This window comes from Sinocyclocheilus anshuiensis, unplaced genomic scaffold (genome assembly GCF_001515605.1).
Source record: "Sinocyclocheilus anshuiensis isolate Anshui unplaced genomic scaffold, SAMN03320099.WGS_v1.1 scaffold67, whole genome shotgun sequence".
Lineage (NCBI taxonomy): Eukaryota > Metazoa > Chordata > Actinopteri > Cypriniformes > Cyprinidae > Sinocyclocheilus > Sinocyclocheilus anshuiensis.
Window position 1 is genome coordinate 1,959,882 of NW_015552546.1, and position 23,722 is coordinate 1,983,603.

Consider the following 23,722-nt stretch of genomic DNA (forward strand, 5'->3'; position numbering starts at 1 on the left):
ACAGACAGACAGACAGATAGATAGATAGATAGATAGATAGATAGATAGATAGATAGATAGATAGATAGATAACCATTATGAATTTACAGACAAATCAACTATCATAATACGTACTGTTATTGTAAAATAAAATTCATCATATCATGACATAGGATTTGGGTCACAGCTCTGAGCCATAACTAAAAGTATAAGTGGACTTGAGGAGAAAAATAAAATGCTGCAAAATATATAATCGAGTACTGTAAGGCCTGTCGAAGTGGTATGCAGTGGAGCAGTGGGCATAAGCAGAGCTGAGAGCCACTAACACACATGAAAAGCTCTGTCACTTGAACTACAGCCATGTGTTAATCAACATTTCCATGCGCTTCCTCTCCCTTGTTACTCAGCGGCATTAGTCTCCCCGCGCTCTTCCTCTGTCTAATTTGCTTTTCGTATTCACTCTTTTCTCCTCCTCCCCCCGTGTCTCTGACTCATCTAGTTCCTCGCAACCTTCTCTTTCCTGTTTTCTTTTTATACGCGTCTCTCCTTGTTCTGTTTATTCTGGCTGTGTCTTTAACTAGCACACACACACACACACACACACACACACACCTGTCATTGAAGTATTGAGCTCAGCGGCTGGGTAAAGATCTCTCACTCACACACAGGCACATGCATATCTGTCTTTATAAGAACTTGTCAGGGCAGAAAATAGCTTGCGATTCATTTTACAATTTGCTTATTTTCATTAGTCTAAAAGGTGGAATCTTTTCTCTTTTCAATTAGTTACGTGTGACTTACCATCACACAAAGTCCTTTTATATGAAATGCACATTTTCAGTCCCTGCGAAGTTTGTATTTAAATAACAGCTGCCTGTGTGCGCTGTGATGAGGTCTCTCCGGGGGCCGCAGGTTAAATTCTCTTTCCGTCGGCGCTAATATGCATGTTCACTGGCAGACATTTGCGCTGCAGATTATCCTCATTTACATTTGAACTCAGAGTCAATTTAACTCATTTGCGATTCATTCTGCTGGAACTTCTTTCTTTGTTATTGCTTTGCTTTTTACTTTGCCCTTTCGCTATTCTGAATAAATACAACGTAAATACAACTAAAGCGTTTCACTTTCTGAAGGAAAATACTTGCCAGTGTATTACCACATTAGTCATGCTTGCCAGTGTATTACCACAATACTGAGGCACTGTTGTTGGTTCCCAGGCTGTTGCTATGCAGCTTCATAAGCATTTAGAGCAGGGGTGCCCAAACTCAGTCCTGGAGGGCCGGTGTCCTGCAGAGTTTAGCTCCAACCCTAATTAAACACACCTGAAGCTAATCAAGGTCTTACTAGGCATACTAGAAACTTCCCAGCAGGTGTGTTGAGGCAAGTTGGAGCTAAACTCTGCAGGACACCGGCCCTCCAGGACTGAATTTGGGCACCCCTGATTTAGAGTGTTTTTGGTATGTTGTTATGGGGTTACTAGGGTATTTATTTTTAGTGCACTGGCTTGTGGTTGCCAGGGTGCTGCTATGTGATTGCTAGAGTATTCTGAGTTTTGCTAGGGCATTACTAGGTGGTTGCTAGGGTGTTCAGAGTTTTTTAATGTGTGGCTATGCAGTTGCTTGAGTGCTCTGGGTAGTTGCCAGGGTGTTGCTAGGGTTTTTGTGTAGTTGCTCACTGGCCACACTCAAAAGAGCCCAGCCCTCAATCTATTGCTTTTCTATCACTGCATATTTGCCACATTCAACCTTTGGGTTGCCAGAGTGTTGTTATGCGGCTGCTAAGGTGTTTGGAGTGTTTTTAGGATGTTGCTATGTGGTTACTAGGGTAGTTGTTTTTAGTGCACTGGCCTGTGGTTGCCAGGGTGTTGCTATGTGGTTGCTAGAGTATTCTGCATATTTGCTAGGGCATTACTAGGTGGTTGCTGAGTGTTCTGAGTGTTTTTAATGTGTTGCTATGCAGTTGCTTGAGTGCTCTGGGTAGTTGTCAGGGTGTTGCTAGGGTTTTGCATAGATGCTCACTAGCCACACTCAAAAAGAGCCCAGCCCTCAATCCACTGCTTTTCTAACACTGCATATTTGTCACATTCAACCTTTGGGTTGCCAGGGTGTTCCTATGCAGTTGTTAAGGTGCTCAGACTGTTTTAGCCCATTGCCATGTGGTTGCCAGGGTGTTGCAAAAGTGTTCTGAATGTTTGCTAGGGTGTTTTAAGTCATTTTAGTGCATTTTTAGTGCACATTGTGGTTGCCAGGGTGTTGCTATGTGGCTGCTAGAGTGACCTGAGTGTTTACTAGGGCATTTTTAGGTGGTTGCTAGGGTGTTTTTAAGTGTTTTCCATTTGTGGCTATGCTGTTGCTAGAGTGTAAGGACGTTATTAGGTTTTTGCAAGGGTGTTCTAAGTGTTTTTGGGTGGTTGCCAGGGTGTTGCTATGCAGTTGTTTTTTTATGTTTTTAACACATTGACGTGGCTGTCAGGGTGTTGATATGTGGTTGCAGAGTATTTGCTAGGATATTTGTAGTGCATTATGTGGTTGCCAAGGTGTTGCTATGTGATTGCTAGGGTGTTTTGGATGACTACCATCATCGCTATGCTGTTATTAAGGGGTTACAAATTTTATCATGTTGCTATGCGGTTGCTAGGGTGTTCTGAGTGTTTAATGTGTTGCTATGGTTACTATTTAAAAACAACAAAAAATGAAAAAAGCACATAAAATGACCAAAACAAAATCACTAAAAAATACATAAAATGAAAAATGAAATCTAAGAAAAATTCAAAATAAAATAAAAATACTATATAAAAAATACTATAATAGAATGTATATTCTATTATAGTGTTTTTACTATAAACCTAAAATAACACCAGCTGTTATGCAGTTGCTAGTTGTTCACTAGCCACATTCAAAATTACCCATCCTCCAATCTATAGCTTTTCTAATGCTGCATATTTGCTACATTCATCCTTTGAGACTAATACTGTAATTTTGCAAGTAATGAAATAGAATTTATTCGTTTAGACGGTCAATGTAATCCATATGTGGTGCAGCTACATTGGTTGCCATAGTAATGAAAGCATCAATACGATGTCTAACAACGTAAGAGAATGTCTGTATAGGCAAAGAGGACAGAAAACGGGAAAGTTTGCTGTTATCTTTGCTTATATGCATATTCATATAGTACATGCTGTGTCTGTCTGAACCCGCTCACTCATTCACTACTTGTGCGTTTTTTACTGTTACAGTTTTTCTCAATTGCTTTGGCTCAATTCTTGAATGAAATTTTTTTTCCCCGAAACAATAAGTTCAGATCTCTGAACAATTAGCTTCTTGTTCACATCAGATTGGAATTTCTTATTGATTTGAGCAAATTGCAAATGCTTTGGCACGTGTGCAAACAGTAAGTACAATTGTCTGCAGTTTGCACAACAACTAATTGCATATGGCTTGTTGATCAAAACTGATGAGTCGATTATCACTTAAACTGTCAAACTCTTCACAACTTCTCAATCATTTTTCATCGTGTAAGCCATCACATTCAAAACGATCCATTCAATTATGAAAAATTGGTATACACGCATGTACAGTATATTCCATATATATCTGACATTGACATTGTTTGTAATGTCTGCTAAACTGGCAAATGACCTCTAATTGAAATACAATTTGAATCAACCATTCAGCCATTTAACCAATCAAGTTTGGGAGCATATATATGTAGATTGCCCACAGCGCAATCACTACAATTTTTTGAGAATGGAGGACTTCCACAACCCTGAACTACAGCAACATGCTTGTGGAAGAGCAATTGGAAGACGTGTAAGAATACCCAACAATTCCATCAGGCTACGAGAGAGCCAAAGTGCAATCATAAATGACAATAACGTCTTTGCAAATATAAATTCTGTCAGCATTATCACCATAGACAGAGTTTTGAAAAGACATCAAATGACTATGAAACAACTCTACAAGGTGCCATTTGAGAGGTATTTTTGTGTATTTGTGGTAACATAAGAAATATGAAATGTACAGTAATTGGACAAGCAAGATTTCACTTTACATGTAATACATTCGTACAAAAATAAATGTACTTTATAAATACAAATGTTCATATACTTTTTTTTTCTATGTACTATTGACTCTTCTCAACAAATATCAGATTTTTTTTGATAAAACCTTAATTTCCATGGTTGACTGTCATGGTGAAAAAACAACTAAACATTTTGACCAGTGTGGCTCACACGATGACACAAATGCTTTATATTTTGGTGGCCTTGGCCAAATTACTGACACGATAACTAGGTTTTGAAGCATGAATGAAATGTTTTGGGTGAGTAACTACATTTTGCAGACATGCAATAAAGTTCTGAAGTTCCAGCAAACCGTTGTGACATTTGCACTCACAGTTTAGAGAATGTTAAGACTGTTTCGAAAAATGTGCCAAAGCAATTGAGAAAAACTGTAAGACAAACAACTGAACAGTTTTGAGTCAGATACAGCATAAAATTGGATTTGCTTCTGATTTGGGAATGTATGAAAGAAAACAACATTACTGTAGGTATTTCCATTTCTCCACTCCCACCTTGTTTAACAAAATCACAGCCTCCTGGTTCAATCCAGTTATGTTGAAGGTGTCCCCTGCCTCTCCGTCCACGATCATAAAATCCATCCGAGCGTTTTCACCCAGGTCTGCATCTGTTGCCGACAGACGACCGATCTCTACCCCAGGGATGGCCAGTTCAGAGACAGAAAATGACCACATACCTGCAGGAAACAGAGATGGTGTAGAAAATAATCAGGCAAAAACACTCAAATTAGAACATCATCATTAATCTCATTATATGTGAAAGGCATTTATACAAACCCCCTATAGCCATTTCAAATCAATCTGACCTCCATCCTAAACTAGACTTTTATAAAAAAATAAAAAAAAACACTGCAAAGGAAGCCATGCCTTGCCTTTTGTTCTCACAGACAGTTTTTCTGCAGTTATAAGACAGTTTAATAACCGGCTCTTCTGTCTTCGTGTGCGGCAGCTATATCGCGGGCCAAAAATAAAACTCTAAAAAAGAGAAAACCTGCCTGAGTCTGTTTAAACCTAATTAGAGACCGCAAATAACGCAGGCAATCTACTGCATTCCATAAGAGAATGAAAAGTGTTTCTCATCTCACACGAGAGACACGCATCAGATCTTATACCATGATCAATCACCATAACAAAAACAAATGTGTTGCCAAAGAGTTCTGAGTGGTTCTCAGTTAACTTTTATATGGTTTCTAGGGTGATTTGGGTGGTTGCTTACTGGATCAAGTCAAAAGAGTGATATTCTGGTCCATAATAATTCATGTTTGTACCACAAACGGATCAGTTACTAAGTTTACTTAGATATTTTATTTTATATTAATGAATTTTATTGGATCAATCCCTAATTTTAAATATGAGTAACAGTAAGTGTGATAAAAGCATGGATGGATGGATGGACAGACGAATAGTTAGACAGACAGACATACAGACAGACAGAAAGACAAACAGACAGACAGACAGACAGACAGACAGACAGAGATAGATAGATAGATAGATAGATAGATAGATAGATAGACGGAATAAAGTGATTCAGAATAAAACTAATTGCAGAATTTCCTACGTTTTAGAAACAGAATGTTTGAGGAGCATCACTACAGTATTTGCTGCAGAAACACTAATTATTAGTTCCACAAATTCCAAATATGCTTTTGGAAAGAGGATATCAGAGAGGCAGAATAAGAAAGATCCAAAAAAGAGAGTGTGATACTGTTTAGCCCATTGCCAGGGTGTTGCTTTGTGCTTGCAAAAGTGTTCTGAATGTTTGCTAGGGTGTTTTAAGTCATTTTAGTGCACATTGTGGTTGCCAGGGTGTTGCTATGTGGCTGCTAGAGTGATCTGAGTGTTTACTAGGGCATTTTTAGGTGGTTGCTAGGGTGTTTTTAAGTGTTTTCCATTTTTTGGCTATGCTGTTGCTAGAGTGTAAGGATGTTATTAGGTTTTTGCACGGGTGTTCTAAGTGTTTTTGGGTGGTTGCCAGGGTGTTGCTATGCAGTTGTTTTTTGAATGTTTTTAACACATTGACATGTGGCTGTCAGGGTGTTGATATGTGGTTGCAGAGTATTTGCTAGGATATTTTTAGTGCATTATGTGGTTTCCAAGGTGTTGCTATGTGATTGCTAGGGTGTTTTGGATGGTTACCATCATCGCTATGCTGTTGTTAAGGGGTTAAACATTTTAGCATGTTGCTATGCGGTTGCTAGGGTGTTCTGAGTGTTTAATGTGTTGCTATGTGGTTGCTATGGTTACTATTTAAAAACAACAAAAATGAAAAAAGCACATAAAATGACCAAAACAAAATCACTAAAAAATACATAAAATGAAAAATGAAATCTAAGAAAAATTCTAAATAAAATAAAAATACAATATAAAAAATAGACAGACACATTGATAGATAGATAGATAGATAGATAGATAGATAGATAGATAAAAGTGATTCAAACTAAAACTAATTGCAGAATTTCCTAAGTTTTAGAAACAGAATGTTTGAGGAGCATCATTACAGTATTTGCTGCAAAAACACTAATTATTAATTCCACAAATTCCAAACATGCTTTTGGAAAGAGGATATCAGAGAGGCAGAATAAGAAAGATCCAAAAAAGAGAGTGTGATAGAAATATAAAGCAGGACACTGATGATTCCTTGCTTCTTTTAAGAGCCAAATTTGCTCCAGAACAGAAAATGAATCACGTAAACAACAAAGGCTGAGACAGTGTGATTCACCAGAAGCAGTTTGTGCCAGCTAATAACTCCTAACATTCATTAAAGCTGAGTGCAGCCAAGAGAAGATGATCACAGAAACACACTGTGGGAATACAATATGGCTTCTTTGCACAGTGTATTAACACTGTGTATTATTCAGAGGAGGAGAAAGGCATGAGGAGAGATTAGGGGAGAGATAGAAAGAACAAAAGAGGAAACGGCAGCAGGAGAGCCGGCAAACGAAAGGGAAAAGAGGCAGAGAGAGCGAAAGACAGAAAGGCAGAGAGTGAGTATTCATGTAGGAGGGAGGGAGGGAGAGGGTGGAAGATGTATTGTATGTCTCCGAGCTGTATTTTTCAGCTATGATTTTGCTGCGTACGGATGCGGAAAGCTCTGAACTTTAAATGAAATATTAATCGCGTGGATTTTGAAGAGAGGATCTGTAGGGAGGGCTGACGGAAGCCGTGGCACTCTACAGACAGGCCGAAGCCCTCTGAAAGAGACGCAACACAGATTATCATTATCTCTGGCACGGTGATAATAGTCTCCAGATTCATCAGCACCATAATCTACTTCATAATTATGATACGCACTAGTCCTTCCTCTGAGGGGCTGTGAGAGTCAATCTTTGTAGCGATCGCCGTTAAACAATCATTGTTGTGTTTGGAATAAATATCACTAATCATTAGCTATGGGTCCCTGCAGCAGTTTTAAATACTCTTTTATTGTCTGAGTGTACTTGCAGGGCACATCACTAGTCCCACGGATGAAATGCAATAATATTTCACAATTTACAGTGCAATCAGTAATATTGTGAAATATTATTACAAATTAAAAGAACTGTTTTCTATTTGAATATATGTTAAAATGTAATTTATTCCTGTGATGCAAAGCTGAATTGTCAGTATCATTACTCCAGTCTTCAGTGTCACATGATCCTCTTTGTTTAGATGATTAAATCTGCTCTGGGACGAGGGTAAAACAATAAAAACTACACATAAAGGCATTTGAAAAGCAGCAAAATAAGTGATGAATGCATGGTCAAAAGTTTCCAAGAACATAACCTTCGTGTCAAAAAAAGAAAGAAAGTTAAAATCAGTTCATTTTCATAAAAAATCAACATTAAAGTGTTTGAAGCTGTAGAAACACCCACATATGACAAGGTTAAAGATAAAAGGCCAAACTAGGATTTGCTACTTGCTAGTCAGTGATAGTATTTGATGTCAATTTTCCCAGGATAGAAATAAAAAGAACATTTTAAACACGCATCTGTTAAAAGTTTATTATAAACTAAAACGTCTTTATTGGTGTAGCGTCTGGACCAATCAAAAACACAATTTTTCATTTGATTTAACAAATCAGTTATTCATTAGATTAACAAGTCGTCACAGACCCCTCACCCAATAGACTGGGATCAATGGTTCCACGAAGAACTTTTAACATCCATGTACATTTTCCATTGCGCAAAAGGTTCTTTACAGTGAAAAAAAGTTTCTTTAGATTATTAAAAATTTCTTCCAGAAAAGATTTGAAGAAATGTAGCATTACATCACTTGCTCACCTATGGATCCTTTGCAGTGAATGGGTGCCGCCAGAATAAGAGTCTAAACAGCTGATAAAAACATCACAATAATCCACAAGTAATCCACTATAGTCCATCAAAGTGAAAGGTCTGTGTTTGTAAGAAATGAATGAAGAAACAAACTCATCTTCATCTTGAATGGCCTAAAGGTGAGTCAAAAGTTCAGCGAATTTTACATTTTGCGTGAACTATTCCTTTAAGAGCTGTTCAACTGAAATGCTCTTTGGGGAACCCAAATGATTCTTCTACGGAATCACTGTGAAAACCCCTGTTTAGAAGTCATTAATTTTTAAGAGTGTACACAAGTCTAAAAGCTAACAAACACACACTAAAAGCCACAAAACTCCAATTTCGATTTCATGGGGTCCCCAGGAGGAGAAAAAGTCTTCTCTGTATCTTTGTTGGTGCAAACAATGCTGCGTGTTTCTTTGTTTCTGACTAACGAGGCGGAAAACAAGCAAGCGAGCGGCGCTCCGGAACCAAACCCGGCAATTCCAACAAACACGACCATTCTAATCTTTTCTGTAAACTTCAGAAACTTCAGCATTCAAAAACCAGGGAATCACTCACAAACACGACAGAAAACAGTTTGTTGGCATCTGTGCCTTTTTATCAGGTGTGGTTGACATGTATTCGACTGTAAATCACATTTTTCCTGTCATTCTTTTAGACCAAGTTTTTTTGCAGGTGTTTTACAGAAGCTCGGTCGAGTCTGAGCAGTTCTGGATGATGATTTATATCGCCAAAATGAGCTGACTTGTCTAACTCGGGGGGCCATGTTGAGTTACGAGTCCCAGGCTCGCGCCAACTTACTGGACCTCTCTTGCTCAGAGGTGACTCAAGCGGCGCGAACAGCTCCGGGCTTTGTTTACTCACTCACACACGCATTTATTAAAGCCGACAGATATGGACTGACAGAAACCCATAAGCCTTATCAAATCCACAGTCACTCACTCTCACCTCTCAAACTTTGATATCTCACACACACAGCACATACCGCAACTGTCGTATCTTCATAGAAATCATCAAATATTTCATACACATGTACACACAGATGCTCCCTACGGCCAAGACACCAAACCACGCTTTCATATCTTTCCTTCAAACACACGGCGCAGGGGTTTTTAGCGCTTTGAGAGAGCTGCGCCGAGAATGAAAGCAATCACGGGTCAGTGGGCACAAGGCTTGTTTGAGAGATTCAGCGACACTATTTACAACGCTGTGAATCAGCTCCTGTTGAGAGTCAGGACTCAATCCACACCAGGACACGACATCCTTAACACATCGGCCAGACCTGGAAATAAAGCACAGCATTCTGAGAGACACACAGGATGCAAGGTTAAGATGCTCAGTGACTTGTTTGTTTACTCTGTGATCACTGTCAGATCCTGCAGAGCGCTGAATTGCTGAAGAGGATCAACGTACACAATCACTGTAAAGCAGGGTTTTCCAGTTCTGGCCCAACACTACACAATTCAGATGGCTTTCTAATCTAAAAGCCAATTCACATCGCACCGACAAACGCCGACAAACGCCAACAGACACGTTGGCCGCTGGATTTAGAATTTTATGAAAAATAACTGTCATGTTCACACTGCCCCAACAGACACCAACAGACTTCAAGTCAGGGAGAGTTAACTAGGGGGAAAATGGATGATATTGTAACAACAATCAAAATGATACTGTTATTAATGTCTTTGGTAATATTGTAAGGCAGTTTTATAATAATAATAATATATTGTCAAATAAATTTCCGTTGTGAAATTTCCCAAGCGCTGTAGCGATCGATCTGATCGCATTCCCCCTCGCGTTGCGGTTGGTATACTCGGCCACACCCACCACATAAAGCTCTGGCCTCTCCTCCCAAAGATCCAAAAACTGTTCCTCTTTCTGGTTTGTCCAGAAACCTGCCATTTTTAAAGTTATTTTCCTAAGCGCACCCAGCACCTACTTGCAGTCTTGCCTCATTGTCATGGCAACGGCTCATGGCCAGGTCAGATTACATCAGAGTTTGTTGTCGTTTGTTGGAAAATCATATCACACTGCTCAGACATTCCACGACCCAACAAACGCCGATTAAACATGTTCAGTCGGGTTAAAACCAACTCCGACCAACGCCAACAAACACTGACAGGGGTAACACACGGATCCAACAAACTCCGACAGACTAGTCTGTTGGCGTTTGTCGGTGCGGTGTGAATTGGCCTTAACACACTTCATTTAACTCTTTAAAGAATTTACCATTTAAAGAAAGTCAGTTTATTCTGGGACTATATTTATAATGCTATTTTTACAGCCATGCATATACAGCTCATTCAATGGAGAAACACCAAAATGTATTTAAATGTTTTTCTAAATTAGGATCGTATTTCAAATATGGAATAAAATCTGACAAAACTGTCATTACATATTGTGCTTTTTTAACTTAAACATGCAAAAATCAGTATTTTTCAGGCTGGTCTTGCTATGCACATGCAGGGGCGGACTTACCCATTAGGCAAAGGTAGGCGACCGCCTTGGGCCCCCAAAAGCCAAGGGCCCCCTAAAATGCTTTTCATAGGAGATGCGCATTAAGTGCTGACACGCGAACGGTTGCTGTTTACGGTGTTTATTACCATGACAACCGTCCGAGTTGAACGTGCTTTTTGTGTGTCCTGCTTGAAGGAGATGAAAATATTATGCATCTGAAGCTATAATTAAATATTGAGAAACAGTGTATTATATGTTTATAATTGTTTTAAATGCCGCTTACTCATTTATGAGAAGGAACCAAGTAGAGGACACATACGCAGTTACTTTTTTGGTTGATATAATCCTTAGGTGTGTAAATGTATAATTGCCTTTTCATTATTTTTTCAGTTTTATTTAAATTTGTAGTTAAAATAACTAAAAATAAATGTATTTTAAAGTTTAGAATTAGAGAGCCTTTGCACACAGGCTTACGCTGGTAACTCATCAGTGGACTTTCCTCGTCACACTTTTGTCATTCTATATTTCTGACGTTCCAAAAGCGCCTCCTACTGGCAGAGAATGAATGTTCATTTTTAATAATCCAGTCTGTAGTTTTTGTTCAATGCGAAAATCCACCCACATAACCCCATTTTAAATTAATATAATAATTTATACTTCTGACTCACCCCTGGTTTAAACACTCAATTGTGAGGTTTATCATTTTATAATTTATTTTGATTTTGTGAAAACCTGTATCTCAACTGTAAATCAGTTGCTATTTCGTGGTCTACAACATGAAAGAAAGCCATTATAACACGTACATGAAAAATGTAGAAACATTGGACACAACTATGAGGCACCATTGTGCAGCAGCAAGCATCACAACAAAAACGGAACCTCAAGGTTGATCTAGGAAAATGTGTGCAAATGTATAGGGCCCCATTGCTATATTTTGCCTGGGGCCCCCAATTCACTAAATCCGCCCCTGTGCACATGCACAGTCAGGAGCTCAATATGCTAGTTAAATTAGGTTTGAGTTTTTGAATGTTTTTAAAAGAAGTCTTTTATGCTCACCAAGTCTGCATTTATTTGATCCAAAATACAGTAAAAACAGTAATATTGTGAAATATTATTCAAATGTAAAATTTCTTATTAAATACATATTTTGGGAAATCAAACATATTTAAATATATTAAAAAATATTTTAAAATTTAGTGTTACATGATCCTTCAGAAATCCTTCTAATATGCTGATTTGATGTTCAAGAAACATATTTTATTATTATCATTATTAAACAGCTGCTGCTTAATATTTCTGTGGAATGAAGCAGTGATGCATTGATTTTTTTTAGGCTTCTTTGCTAAATAGTATGTTCAAAATAACAGCATTTATTTGAAATAGAAATCTTACATTACAAATGTCTTTACTGTCACTTTTGATCAATTTAATGCATCCTTGCTGGATAAAAGTATTCATCTCTTCTTCTATTGACCCTACACTTTTGTAGGTTAGTTAAATGTGTGTCAAATAACAGGTGGCAGTCTGGCCGGGATTCTGGAAGACACCATTTCTGACACAATTTTACTTAACACCGCATTAAAAAGCATTAGCATGCACCTTAATTATTTTTCATACATTATTAGAACTGTCAAAGATATCGTGTTAACTTAATGTGTTACCTTAAGAGATGAATTAAATATGTTTTACAGCATAATTTTTTAAAGACAGTTAACACGTTTATCTAATGTTTTTCCCCCTGATATTTTATTTATAGGCCTTTTTGCCTTTTATTATATAGGACAGGGGAGGAAGAGAGAGAAAGAAGAAGAACAGGATCAGAAAATGAACACGCAGGTCGTATTTGAACCAGCATTCCTGTGATCATGTGGCTCTTAAATGTGCAAATGAGCACATCAGCTGAATTCAGAAAATCATAAATTTATGCCATACTGTGTGTGCCAGAAATAGCATGCTAGTATGCTCTCTATCCCTTGTGCCATTATATATCACTGTGTGACATTATAACTGATTAATTCCCTCTTGTGCAATGTCTAAAAACAGCAATTAGAGAGTGGGTGTCTCATAAAATCTAGAGCTGTCAAACAATCACATTTAACTGAATTAATTACATGAAATGCAAATTAATTGCAATTAAATGCATATCTCTACATTTTCTTAGAAGAATTCACAAATGAAGGTAATATTATTGTGGCAGAAAATATCAATAGACATTACAAAAAGTTACTTTTGAAGGTAATTTATATTTTGTTTTATTTTCAAATGACTGAACTTAAGGCTGTCACTGATGCAGTACTTTCGCCTTGTTGTAGGAGAAATACTTTATTTTACGGGGGCATTAACGTTATTTTGATTATGTCGCCACTTTTTGGTAAAGCAAAATATCAAATAGCGCAAAACAAATCGATCAGGGTCATAGGAAAATGCACCTTCGCGCTCAACTAGACAAATCAAGTCAGTCAAATTAAAATTAAACTTGCACATAAAATATCAAACAAAGCTTAGAACTCAAAATACTTACAAAGTAGTTATAACTTAACTATGCCGGTTCTTTTTTGTTAATCAAATACATACTGTACAGCGCGACCAAGCTATTCTGATTCCCAAACGAATTAATCATATGACCCGGTTCCAAAACAAAAGTCTTTCAATTCCATAAGGCGACCAATCAGATACACAAACAAATCATTCCTGAAGTTCTTCAAAGACGTGAATCAAAAACATACAGTGCAGCCAGTGTAGTCCGAACGAATTTATCAGGACCAGGTTCTTTGTAGTGAATTAAGGTGCGTTCACACTTGTCATGTTTGGTTCGATTAAAACGAACCCTGGTGCAATTGCTCTGTTAGTGCGTTTCGTTTGAGTAAGTGTGAACACTGCCATCCGAACCCTGGTGCGCACCAAACAAGCAGACCGAGACCGCTGAAAAGATGGGTCTCGGTCTGCTTCCAAACGAACTCTGGTGCAGTTCGAATGATATATGAACGCAACATGGACCAAATACATCTAAATGAACCAAAAACAGGAAGTAATGACAAGATGCGACGCTACGTGACATGATTTGAAGACGCAGTGTAACCAAAACAAAATGAGCAGAGGGCAAACGTGGAGCAACGATGAGGTAAAGTGCCTTTTATGAGCTCCTTGTGAGTTTGCAGGTGGTGAAAATAAAATTATATGTACACGCAAGAATGAGCGTGCTTAGTCCAGCAGACGGCATTAGGTGTGTTCGACTTAAAGCGCACTGAGCAGACCGATCAGTTAATGAGTGCTTTGATATCATACACCCGCAGCGCCGCTTTAAGTCTTACGTACCTTTTGTTTGGGGTGTTCGGTGAGTTCCGTCACGATATATACGTCATTCAAGCCGACCAATCAGGTTGTGAACGTATCACTATGCCTTTAGGTTCGGTGTCTTTAGGTTCGCTGTCAAAAATGCCAATGTGAACGCTAAGAGGACCAGGACCAAATGTACCAAATGAACCAATCGAACCGAACTACAAGTGTGAACACACCCTTTAACAAAGTGGCAGTGTGACCACGGTAGTCCGATTCCCAAAAGAACAAATCAGACGGTTCTTTTTAGTGAAGCAAAAACACAGAGGGTGACTAATATTGTATGAACCCCCAAACAAATGACTCTTAGGAGCCGATTCTTTTAATGAACAGTTAACTGAACTGCAAGTATCATTTTTTGTCAGTAATGCCTATTGTAGTTTTATAGGCTAGTTATTTATTTATTTATTTAGTGATAATTTTCCGTTATATACCTATATCCACACAACAATGTATAAGCAAGAAAGTGGTCCAAGCAACTGACTGTCTGACTGACTGAACCTGTTGTAGTGTAGAGGATCAGAATACAAACTCAGTAAGAGAATCAAAATAGAGACAAAATAGAAATGTGTCCTGTTATAAGTGCTATGGGAACCCCAAAAACTGAACAAGAATAAATAAATAAATAAACTTGGAGTGACCCATACTGCTACTTTTAATTAAAATGAAGAAAACAGGGGGAAAATATTTCAATTTAATGCTCTGGCTCTTTTTTCCATTATCCAATATTTAATTAGCCATTTGAAACTGCTTTTAGGCTAATTTTTAAGCACGACCAAGTGGGTCATGCCCTGTTTTAATATTTTAATATTTGATATCGGATCAGCAGGACTGGGCATTAATGAAGTTTTTACTTTATGATTTCCACTTGATACCTGCTACACTAAAACTTTATTACATATATTACAAACTTTATATTAGGGTTTTTTATATATAAAAACTTTATAAAGGTAAAAATCCTGGGTGACCAGGGGTCAGTGTATTAAACTGCCCAATATAAGAGTAATTTAATGATTTTAAAATTTGCAGAAATCAACAACCACAACAAATGTTAGGTTTTAATTAAGTTATTACTTTGTGGTTTTTACTTGATATTTGCCACACTAAAACTTTATTACATATATTATAAACTTTATAAAGTTTTATATATATATATATATAAAAAAATATGGGTGGCCAGGGGTCGGTGAATTAAACTGCCCAGTAAGAGTAATTTAATGGTTTTAAATGTGCAGAAATTACCCATTAGGTAACTAACTAATTTTAGAACAGTCTTTTTTTTTTTTTGTAACCCCATTAACCAAAAAAGCCATAAGTGCTGGTTAGTCTATGAAAGACCATTTTTATACTGTAAACATGATAACATAAATGCATTACCATTTCATCTTCTGATGCAAATATCCTATATTCTTCACATTCAAGACAACAAATTCACGATAACCCATCATAAATTCAAGGATGGTGCTCTTGCATAGAACTGAATGCAGTGGTTGGGGATTCAGAGTTTCAATCAGCTGGTGAGACGAGGCAAATTCACCACTTCATTGGGTTTTAAATTGTTTTCACTGTCAAGCTGCTGCTTGCTTAATCACAAACCTATGGGGCTAATATGGAGTTTGAGGTATGAATCAGCAGTCACAAGGGAAAATATGATTGAACAAATCTCAAAATGTTTTGTGAATTAATCTAATCTACCAATTATTAATCCTGTTCAAAAGATCACATACTTTCACATATAATTTTGTATGTTGCCTCCCTGAGCATCAAAATGTCTCTGTTCTTTGGTTTCCCAGCATGCTCTGCACATTTGAGTTCCTCCCCACACTGTCTTGATGCTGACATTCAACTTTTCTGATGGACTCAAACACAACTATCACAAGTGGTTACTGATATTTAAGGAGGCAACATGCAATATTAATAAAACAAGGATATGTAAAACATAGAAACAAGATATCTCAGAGTATACACACACACACACACACACACACACACACAAATATCTTGTTTCTATGTTATTATTATTAGTAGTAGTAGTAGTAGTTGTGGTGAGAGGGGCAGGGCCGAGAGCCGTGGGAACGGAGCTATTATTTTAATAATAAAATAAACACAAAAGAGTGCGACAGCCCCTCGCGGACGACTGTCGCGCACAAACAGAACCAAAACACAAAATAAAGTCCAGGCCTGGTCCTCTCTCCTCCAACACTGTCATCACTCTCTCCGCCCCACCTCGTCTTCCAACGTTCCAGCACCACCGCCTCGGGCAGCCACCGGCAGTCTCTCCACTTGTTCCTGCTGCCCGATCTCCTCAGCACCGCGATCCCCCTCAGCAGCGAGGACTCTCTGACAGCGTGTCCCTCCTTCCTCCCAGGTTTCGGCACCAATGTAACAAAGTTCGTAGATTGGGAAGAAGGAGGCAGGAACCAGCGAACATTTAAATGTAACTTTAATAATAAAATAAACACAAAACTGAAAATAGCGCGACAGCCCCTCATGGATGACTGCCACACACAAAGAAAACCAAAACAACATAAAATCCAGGCCTGGGGCCCGTTCTTCGTACATCGCTAACTCAGTTAGCTGGATTTGATTGTTGACGATTTGGCATGATCTTGGATCATTTGGTTCTTCGAAGCTCACGCTCCGTTCCCACGGCTCTCGGCCCTGCCCCTCTCGTCACAGTAGTATTATTATTATTACTTTATTTCAGCTTTATTTCATGTTTTTAAATAATAGTTTTAGTTTTTACAACAAAACTGCACTGGACTGGACTAAACTAGACCAGACCAGCTTAGATGACTAGAATCAAACAAAGTTCAGTAGACTAGAATAAAACAGTGTAGTGTACTAAACCAGCTTTTATATATAGTTCAGTCATGAAACTCTAGATGGCGCATTCTGATGGGGTGTTAACGTAACTGATGATATTCAGAGAGATAAACGACTTGACACAAGCTGATTGGTTCATGCTGCATATGCAGCCAATGAGCTTATTGCCTTGCATTTATATGGCTGGCTAGCGTTCACTTGAGATTCCTGCAGCGCGCTTTCAGAGTTCTCTGAACCCCTCCACCTTCCCCAGCTCCACCTGTATAGATCTGCTACGGGGTTATTTTATATGCTATTTGTGCAGCAGCAGTATGTCTTAAATACTCATGGCACCGTATCGCCATATGCATTGGCAGTAGCAAGTTCCTGTACTTGCTTGCAGCAGCAGCAATAATCTACAACTACAGCAATAACCAACAGCAGCAGCAATTCAGCAGCAGGGTAGCAGATCTGTTCCGCCAAGAGCAAATACATTAACATTGTCATATCCATCACCATGCTAAAATGTTTCGAGAGTTGTCATGATTTAAATACATTTTATTTAGTTCTTTGTAAGAGAAACAAACAACAGGTGGTTTGAGCGCTTGTGATTAGAGAGATTGATTCAGGGAGTCGATGAACACAAGTGAATATATAATATAATTACACATTTCTAGGGAAATAATACTTTTCGAACAGTTCAGACTGGCAATTGAATTTATGCAGCTAAGTAATTGTGTACGTCATGACTCTCTAGTGTACGACTGATAAGATCACATCCCAATCACAGAATATAATACAGCAGACGCAAGTCAATCCCTCATGTGTCATCTTCTGACATCACGCCCACAGTCTCCAAACCACCACTCATGACTTTGAGCTGTCAATCAATTACTGCAATAAGACAGCATCCGCAGGATGAATAGTACGTGTGTAATAAGCTCGCTGTGGCTAACAAGTGGACAGAAGTGCAGTCAGGAAAATAGGACAGAGTGATTTAAAGTAGAAGAGAAATAAAGCATGAATCTATTTCAAAAGGTTACATCATGTCACACACAAACTTGAACGCCCACATCTCTTCTCTTCCTGCTGGTTAGTCTGACCGTGGACGTGGAAACAGCACTTGTGATGTTAGCAAGCAGTGCAATGCGTGTCATTAGAGCAACTAATGGACAGCGTGTATGCTGACGGCGATATAAAGAGCCCACACTGAGACTCTTTGATCTTCACAACAAAATAGCTATTGAATTCAGAGTTTATATGCTCTGAAAGAGAGCTCATGGAAAATAAATGAGACTAGATTAGACTAAGACTGAAACAGAACAGAGAGCACTAGACAAGACCAGAATATGAGTAGACCAGATCATAATAGAGTTTCTTTCGGGTTTGTAATGAAATTTTTGTTTTAAGTATTTCTATTTAGCTACAATTTATTTTTATTTAGTTTTTAGCAATTTTAGTACTTTAATTTTATTTCAGTTAGTTGCCAAAGCAACATTCAATTTTTTTTCATCTAATATTTATGTTTCATTTTATTTAAGCTTTATGTCAATTAATAATAACCAATTAAATAATAACCTAATCTTAGTTAACTAAAACAGATTAGATGACTAGAAAAGTTATGTACACTAGACTAGAGAATAAACAGTGTGGTGTACTAAAATAGAATAGAAGAAAGTTAAGTTGACTAGACTATACTGGAACAAACAGAGTAGACTAAACCAGACCAGATTAGATCATTAGTATACTAGAAAAAAAACTAGAATAAAACAGTGCAGTATAGTAGAATAGAACAGGTCAGACTAGGCCAGATTAAATGAGATGATACAATTGAATAAATACACTAGAGTAGACTACACTAGAATAGGCTAAACAGATGGGAGCAGAACAGCGAACACTAGAATAGAATAGAATAGAATAGAATAGAATAGAATAGAATAGGGGTGTGGAGTAGACTAGATTAGATACGCTCCTTCATAGAATAGAATAAAATAGAATAGAATAGAATAGTAGACTAGAGTAGATATGATCCTTCATAGAATAGAATCGTAAAACTAATTAGATTAGAGATAAACTAAAATAAACTGAATAGAAAGAATGGAATAGTGGAGTGGAATAGACTATATTAGATATGATCCTTCATAGAATAGAATAGAATAGAATAGAATAGTGGAGTGAAGTAGACTAGAGTAGATATGATGATTCATAGAATAGAATAGAATAGAATAGAATAGAAAAACTAAGTAGATTAGAGATAAACTAGACTAGAACATAACAGAGTATAATAAACTAATAAACTGGACTACTAAACCTGTCTAGATTCGACAACTAGAATAAAACAAAGCTCAGTAGACAAGACTAGAACAGATTACAATAAAATTAAATAAAGTAATAAAGTTAAGCAGAATAGAATAGAATAGTGGAGTAGACTAGATTAGATATGATACTTCAAAGAATAGAATAGAATAGAATAGAATAGAATAGAATAGAATAGTAGACTAGATTAGATATCATCCTTCACAGAGCAGAACATAACAGAATAGAACAAAATAGAATAGTATAGTATATAATAGTAAAATTTAGTAGATTAGAGATAAACTAGACTAGAACATAACAGAGTACACTAAACTGGACTAGAATAAATCTGGCCAGATTAGACAACTAGAATAAAACAAAGCTCAGTAAACTAGACTAGAACAGATTACAATAAAATTAAACAGAGAATAGAATAGAATAGAATAGAATAGAATAGAATAGAATAGGATAGGATAGGATAGGACAGAACAAAATAGAGGAGTAGATAATCCTTCATAGAGTAGATAGACTAGAGTAGAAAATAACAGAGTAACCTGAACTAGACTAGACCAGACTACAGACTATTTAGCTAGAATAAAACAAAGCTCAGTAGACTAGACTAGAACAGATTAGAAGAAAAATAAGCAGTGTAATAAAGTACAGCAGATAACAAGAATAGATTACAACAGAATAGAATATGTTCAACAGAATGAACAGTAGACTAGAGTAGACAGACTAGATTAGATTGGGTTTTTAATGTGTTCTGGAGCAGGGCTGGATGTGTGACTCACTTTGAGTGAAGCGGGGCAGGTTGTCATTGACGTCACTGAGGTGCACAGTGAGAGTGGTGGTCCCTGTCAGACCCCCTTGATGGCCACCCATGTCTCTTGCCTGGATCACCACCTGGTACTGCGCCTGAGCTTCCCTGTCCATATCAGGCACCGCTGTGTGCACGATACCTGCCGAGAGAGACAGAGACAGGAACAGATCACTCAGAGCAAACATCACTTTGCTTTGGCAATATTGAGCAACTTTCATGCCAGTAAGGTAATTAGGTAAAACTGGAGTGAATTAAAAGGAATCACATTGAACATCCTACACCTCACACTGTTGTCCTGCCCTGAGTTTCATTCACAGAAACTTTAGCAGAATACAAATCTGACTGCTTCTGATAGGTCAGACAGATATTACAGTAGATGGAACTCTCACTTGTTCTTACATGCCAGTGAATATTGTACATTTATTGTACATATGCCTTGCAAAATATAAATCTTTGGTTTTCTGTGATTCTACACCGTTGTTGCTGATCCTGCCAGTGATTTGTGACCAAGATAATTTTATCTAGCTAGGGAACATAGATGAATTTGCAAAAACGACATATTGAGTCAGAATATGCTGAAAAACACAAACCAATCAAAAATATTTTGCCTATGTCATCATTTTACAGCAAAAGTGTGTTTATGAATCTGTGGGGATAAGGATGAAGTTTGTTTGGTAAGTTTTGTTAAAGGTTTTTATAATTTTTTTTATGTTTTTGTCTCACCAAGGCTGTGTTCATTTGATCCAAAAAAGAAAGGAAAATATAAAAACATTAAAAACAGTAATATTGTGAAATATTATATATACAGTGGGTACGGAAAGTATTCAGACCCCCTTAAATTTTTCACTCTTTGTTATATTGCCGCCATTTTTTATTTATTTTTTTAAAATTTAAATGTAATTTATTCCTGCCATCACAAAGCTGAATCTTCAGGATTCTTTGATGAATAGAAATCAAATTGAAAAATTTAAATCTTTTGTAACATTAACAGTTTATTTACTCTCTCTTTTGATCAAATTAATGCATTCTATTTAAATAAAAGTATAAATTAGTATTGGTATTAAAAAGTATTATTAACACTTTTGAATGGTAGCGTATAGTGTAGTGTGTGTGTGCGTGTGTATACACACATTTAAAATATACTCACACACATTTAAAACAAATACATATTAAGCATATTTTTTGTAAAGAAAACAACATTTTGTTGGACAAAATATTTCATAAAAAACTCAATATTTACTATTTCTAGCACATTTAAAAATATTTAAAATGGATCATACTTTTGTGCTGAAACCTTGAAAAAACAGAACAGAATCTAGTCAATATATTAATGATCTTGAAAATATAATAAATTAAATATTAAATAATACTGTAGAATTCAGTAAACTTCCACTTGCTAGTCATATAGAATGTAGAAAATGATACAAAATACAAAAGAAAACTTTATCCGTTTTCATTATTTAGTAAATAGAATATAGTTAATTGTATTGAATAGTAACTATAGTCATTCAAAAAACAATAGAATGTAGTCAACAGAAGTGATTAAAAAATGTTCAAGGAATAAACATTTATAAAAACTTATGCAGAATGCAATAGGAAACCAAATTCCTTTTGATTGTTTTAGAGTGAAAACATTATGTTTTTAGGTTTCATGATCATTTTTGATGATTTAAAATCAGGATGACTTTTCAGAATTACACCACTTCCTGTTGCCCGGGTCCTTTCATATCGCAGAGGGCTCTTTTAAACTCACTTGACCGCTGCAATGACCGTACCAGATTCTGCAGCAACAAGACTGACCTGTTGTGAGTTCTTTTTTCAAACATCACTCAGCCTTATTCTTGCACTACGACAGATACGTTATGAGCTGAGTGCATGTGTCTAATTATTCTGCTGGACCACAGCCCAACAAATTTCTTGAAGAAATAAACCTTTACTTAAAGGGGTCATGAAATGGAGAACCAAATGTTCTTGATACTTACATTTATAAGAGGTTACTCTACAGAACTCTGCAGTTTAAAATATTATTTATTTCTACCCTTATGAAATGCACAGATTTGAAATCAGGAGAATTGTGACTTCACGTAATCAAGAAGATGCATTCTGAACAGCTCATGTCTGTCCATCAATCACAAAAGCGATATTGTTGTATAAAGATGTCACGCAAGATCATCAAACTCAGAGGTTTTTCTGTCAGTGGGTGTAAAGAAACTGCACCTCCAAAAACCTCTTTTCCTAAAGATCCAAGCATTAGAAATGCATGGCTGAAGTTTATTTTTAAATGATGTGCCTGAGCAACTGAAATATAAAGTTTTTGTTTGTTCTTCACATTTCACAATAGGCTGTTTTGTCCTTAGTGACAATACAGGTAAGTACATTTATTTTTAATTTTACAGAGTGTTTGTAATAAACGTCAAACCAGAATTTAACACTATGAAGACACACAGTGTATTATTGTTTGAGTGTTGTTAATACAATCAGTACATACCCACGCACATGCAATGTCTTTTGTAAAATAAGAATTAATAATAGTACTTTTAAACCAAAATACTGAAAATTAAGCAAGCAAAAGCAATTACCAGGCTGAGACAGTCTGGTGCAATCGTTGTGGTTGCGTTGCATTGTTCAGATTATTCTGCCTCGGGCTCAAATATATACGGCTCTATCACAGCGCTTGCCATCTCGAGTATCAAACCCCCCCACCCACAGAAAGTGAAAATAAGGGTGGAATAAGGGTGCAAAAAACATTGCAGACTTTAGGCCAGAAAGTTCTCGGATTTCATCAAAAATATATAAATTTGTGTTCTGAAGATTCATGAAGGTTTTATGGGTTTGTAATGACATGAGGGTAAGTAATTATTGACAGAATTTTCATTTTTGGGTGAACTATTCCTATAAGGTTAGCCGCAAAAATAACCTCGTCCACGCCTTCTCATCACTGATGTTTCACTGCATTTCTTTAATAAAGTAGCTTTTGGTAAAGGTGCTATATGTCATTTTTTGACTGTACTAAAAACAGCATAATATATCTGCAGATATTTAAGAAACATGCTAAGTTCACATACTTGTTTCTCTGATAAACAATGCTAACGCCAGTTATTCTACTTTGAAATGTGTGTTCCGTGTCAGAATGTCTGTTTTTGTTTTGACCTGTGTGATTCCGCCCACCGCCAATTCACCCAATAGTATTTTGACACCCTGGGTTGCCAGTTGGTGGAAAACCCAGTGTATAGGACCATTCACACAGAACGTGTCTTTAAAAAAAAAGCACAGTGCAGAATGCCTCCTCCGTCATGTTGCCATCAAATAAAATGCCAACTTGCTACTGTAAACAAAAACTTGCAACGCCCCTCCTGGGTGCTCTGATTTGTCCACTGTTTTGGAACTGACATTGATGAGTGGTGCTTTGTGTAAAAGTTTAAATTCTTTTAACTTGACACAGCATCGTAAAAATGTGCGAGATGCTGCTGTAGGATATCAGACCGAATCAGACAATCTAAGATTTGGTCAAAACATGGTTGAAACACGAGGAGCCGAATTCCACAGGGGCCCAAGACACAGGATGTTCGTAAATCAGATCCTTGCGCCACAAGCCTGAACCAACTAGCAGCTTTGAGTAGCTCACAGCATTTAAACAAAAGAACACTTATTGACAATTCCT

At 37.1% G+C, this 23,722-nt stretch overlaps 1 protein-coding gene across 1 annotated transcript in view; it reads right to left on the minus strand.

Moving 5' to 3' along the window:
- Window positions 1-23,722, minus strand: part of LOC107664124 (cadherin-24-like) — a 74,531-nt gene that overhangs the window by 4,084 nt on the left and 46,725 nt on the right. Inside the window, exons 5-6 of the mRNA XM_016454580.1 lie at window positions 20,033-20,200; window positions 4,552-4,733 (exon numbers count right to left, since the gene is read on the minus strand). Of these exons, the coding sequence (XP_016310066.1) occupies window positions 4,552-4,733; window positions 20,033-20,200 (350 nt within the window). The remainder of the gene's footprint in view (window positions 1-4,551; window positions 4,734-20,032; window positions 20,201-23,722) is intronic.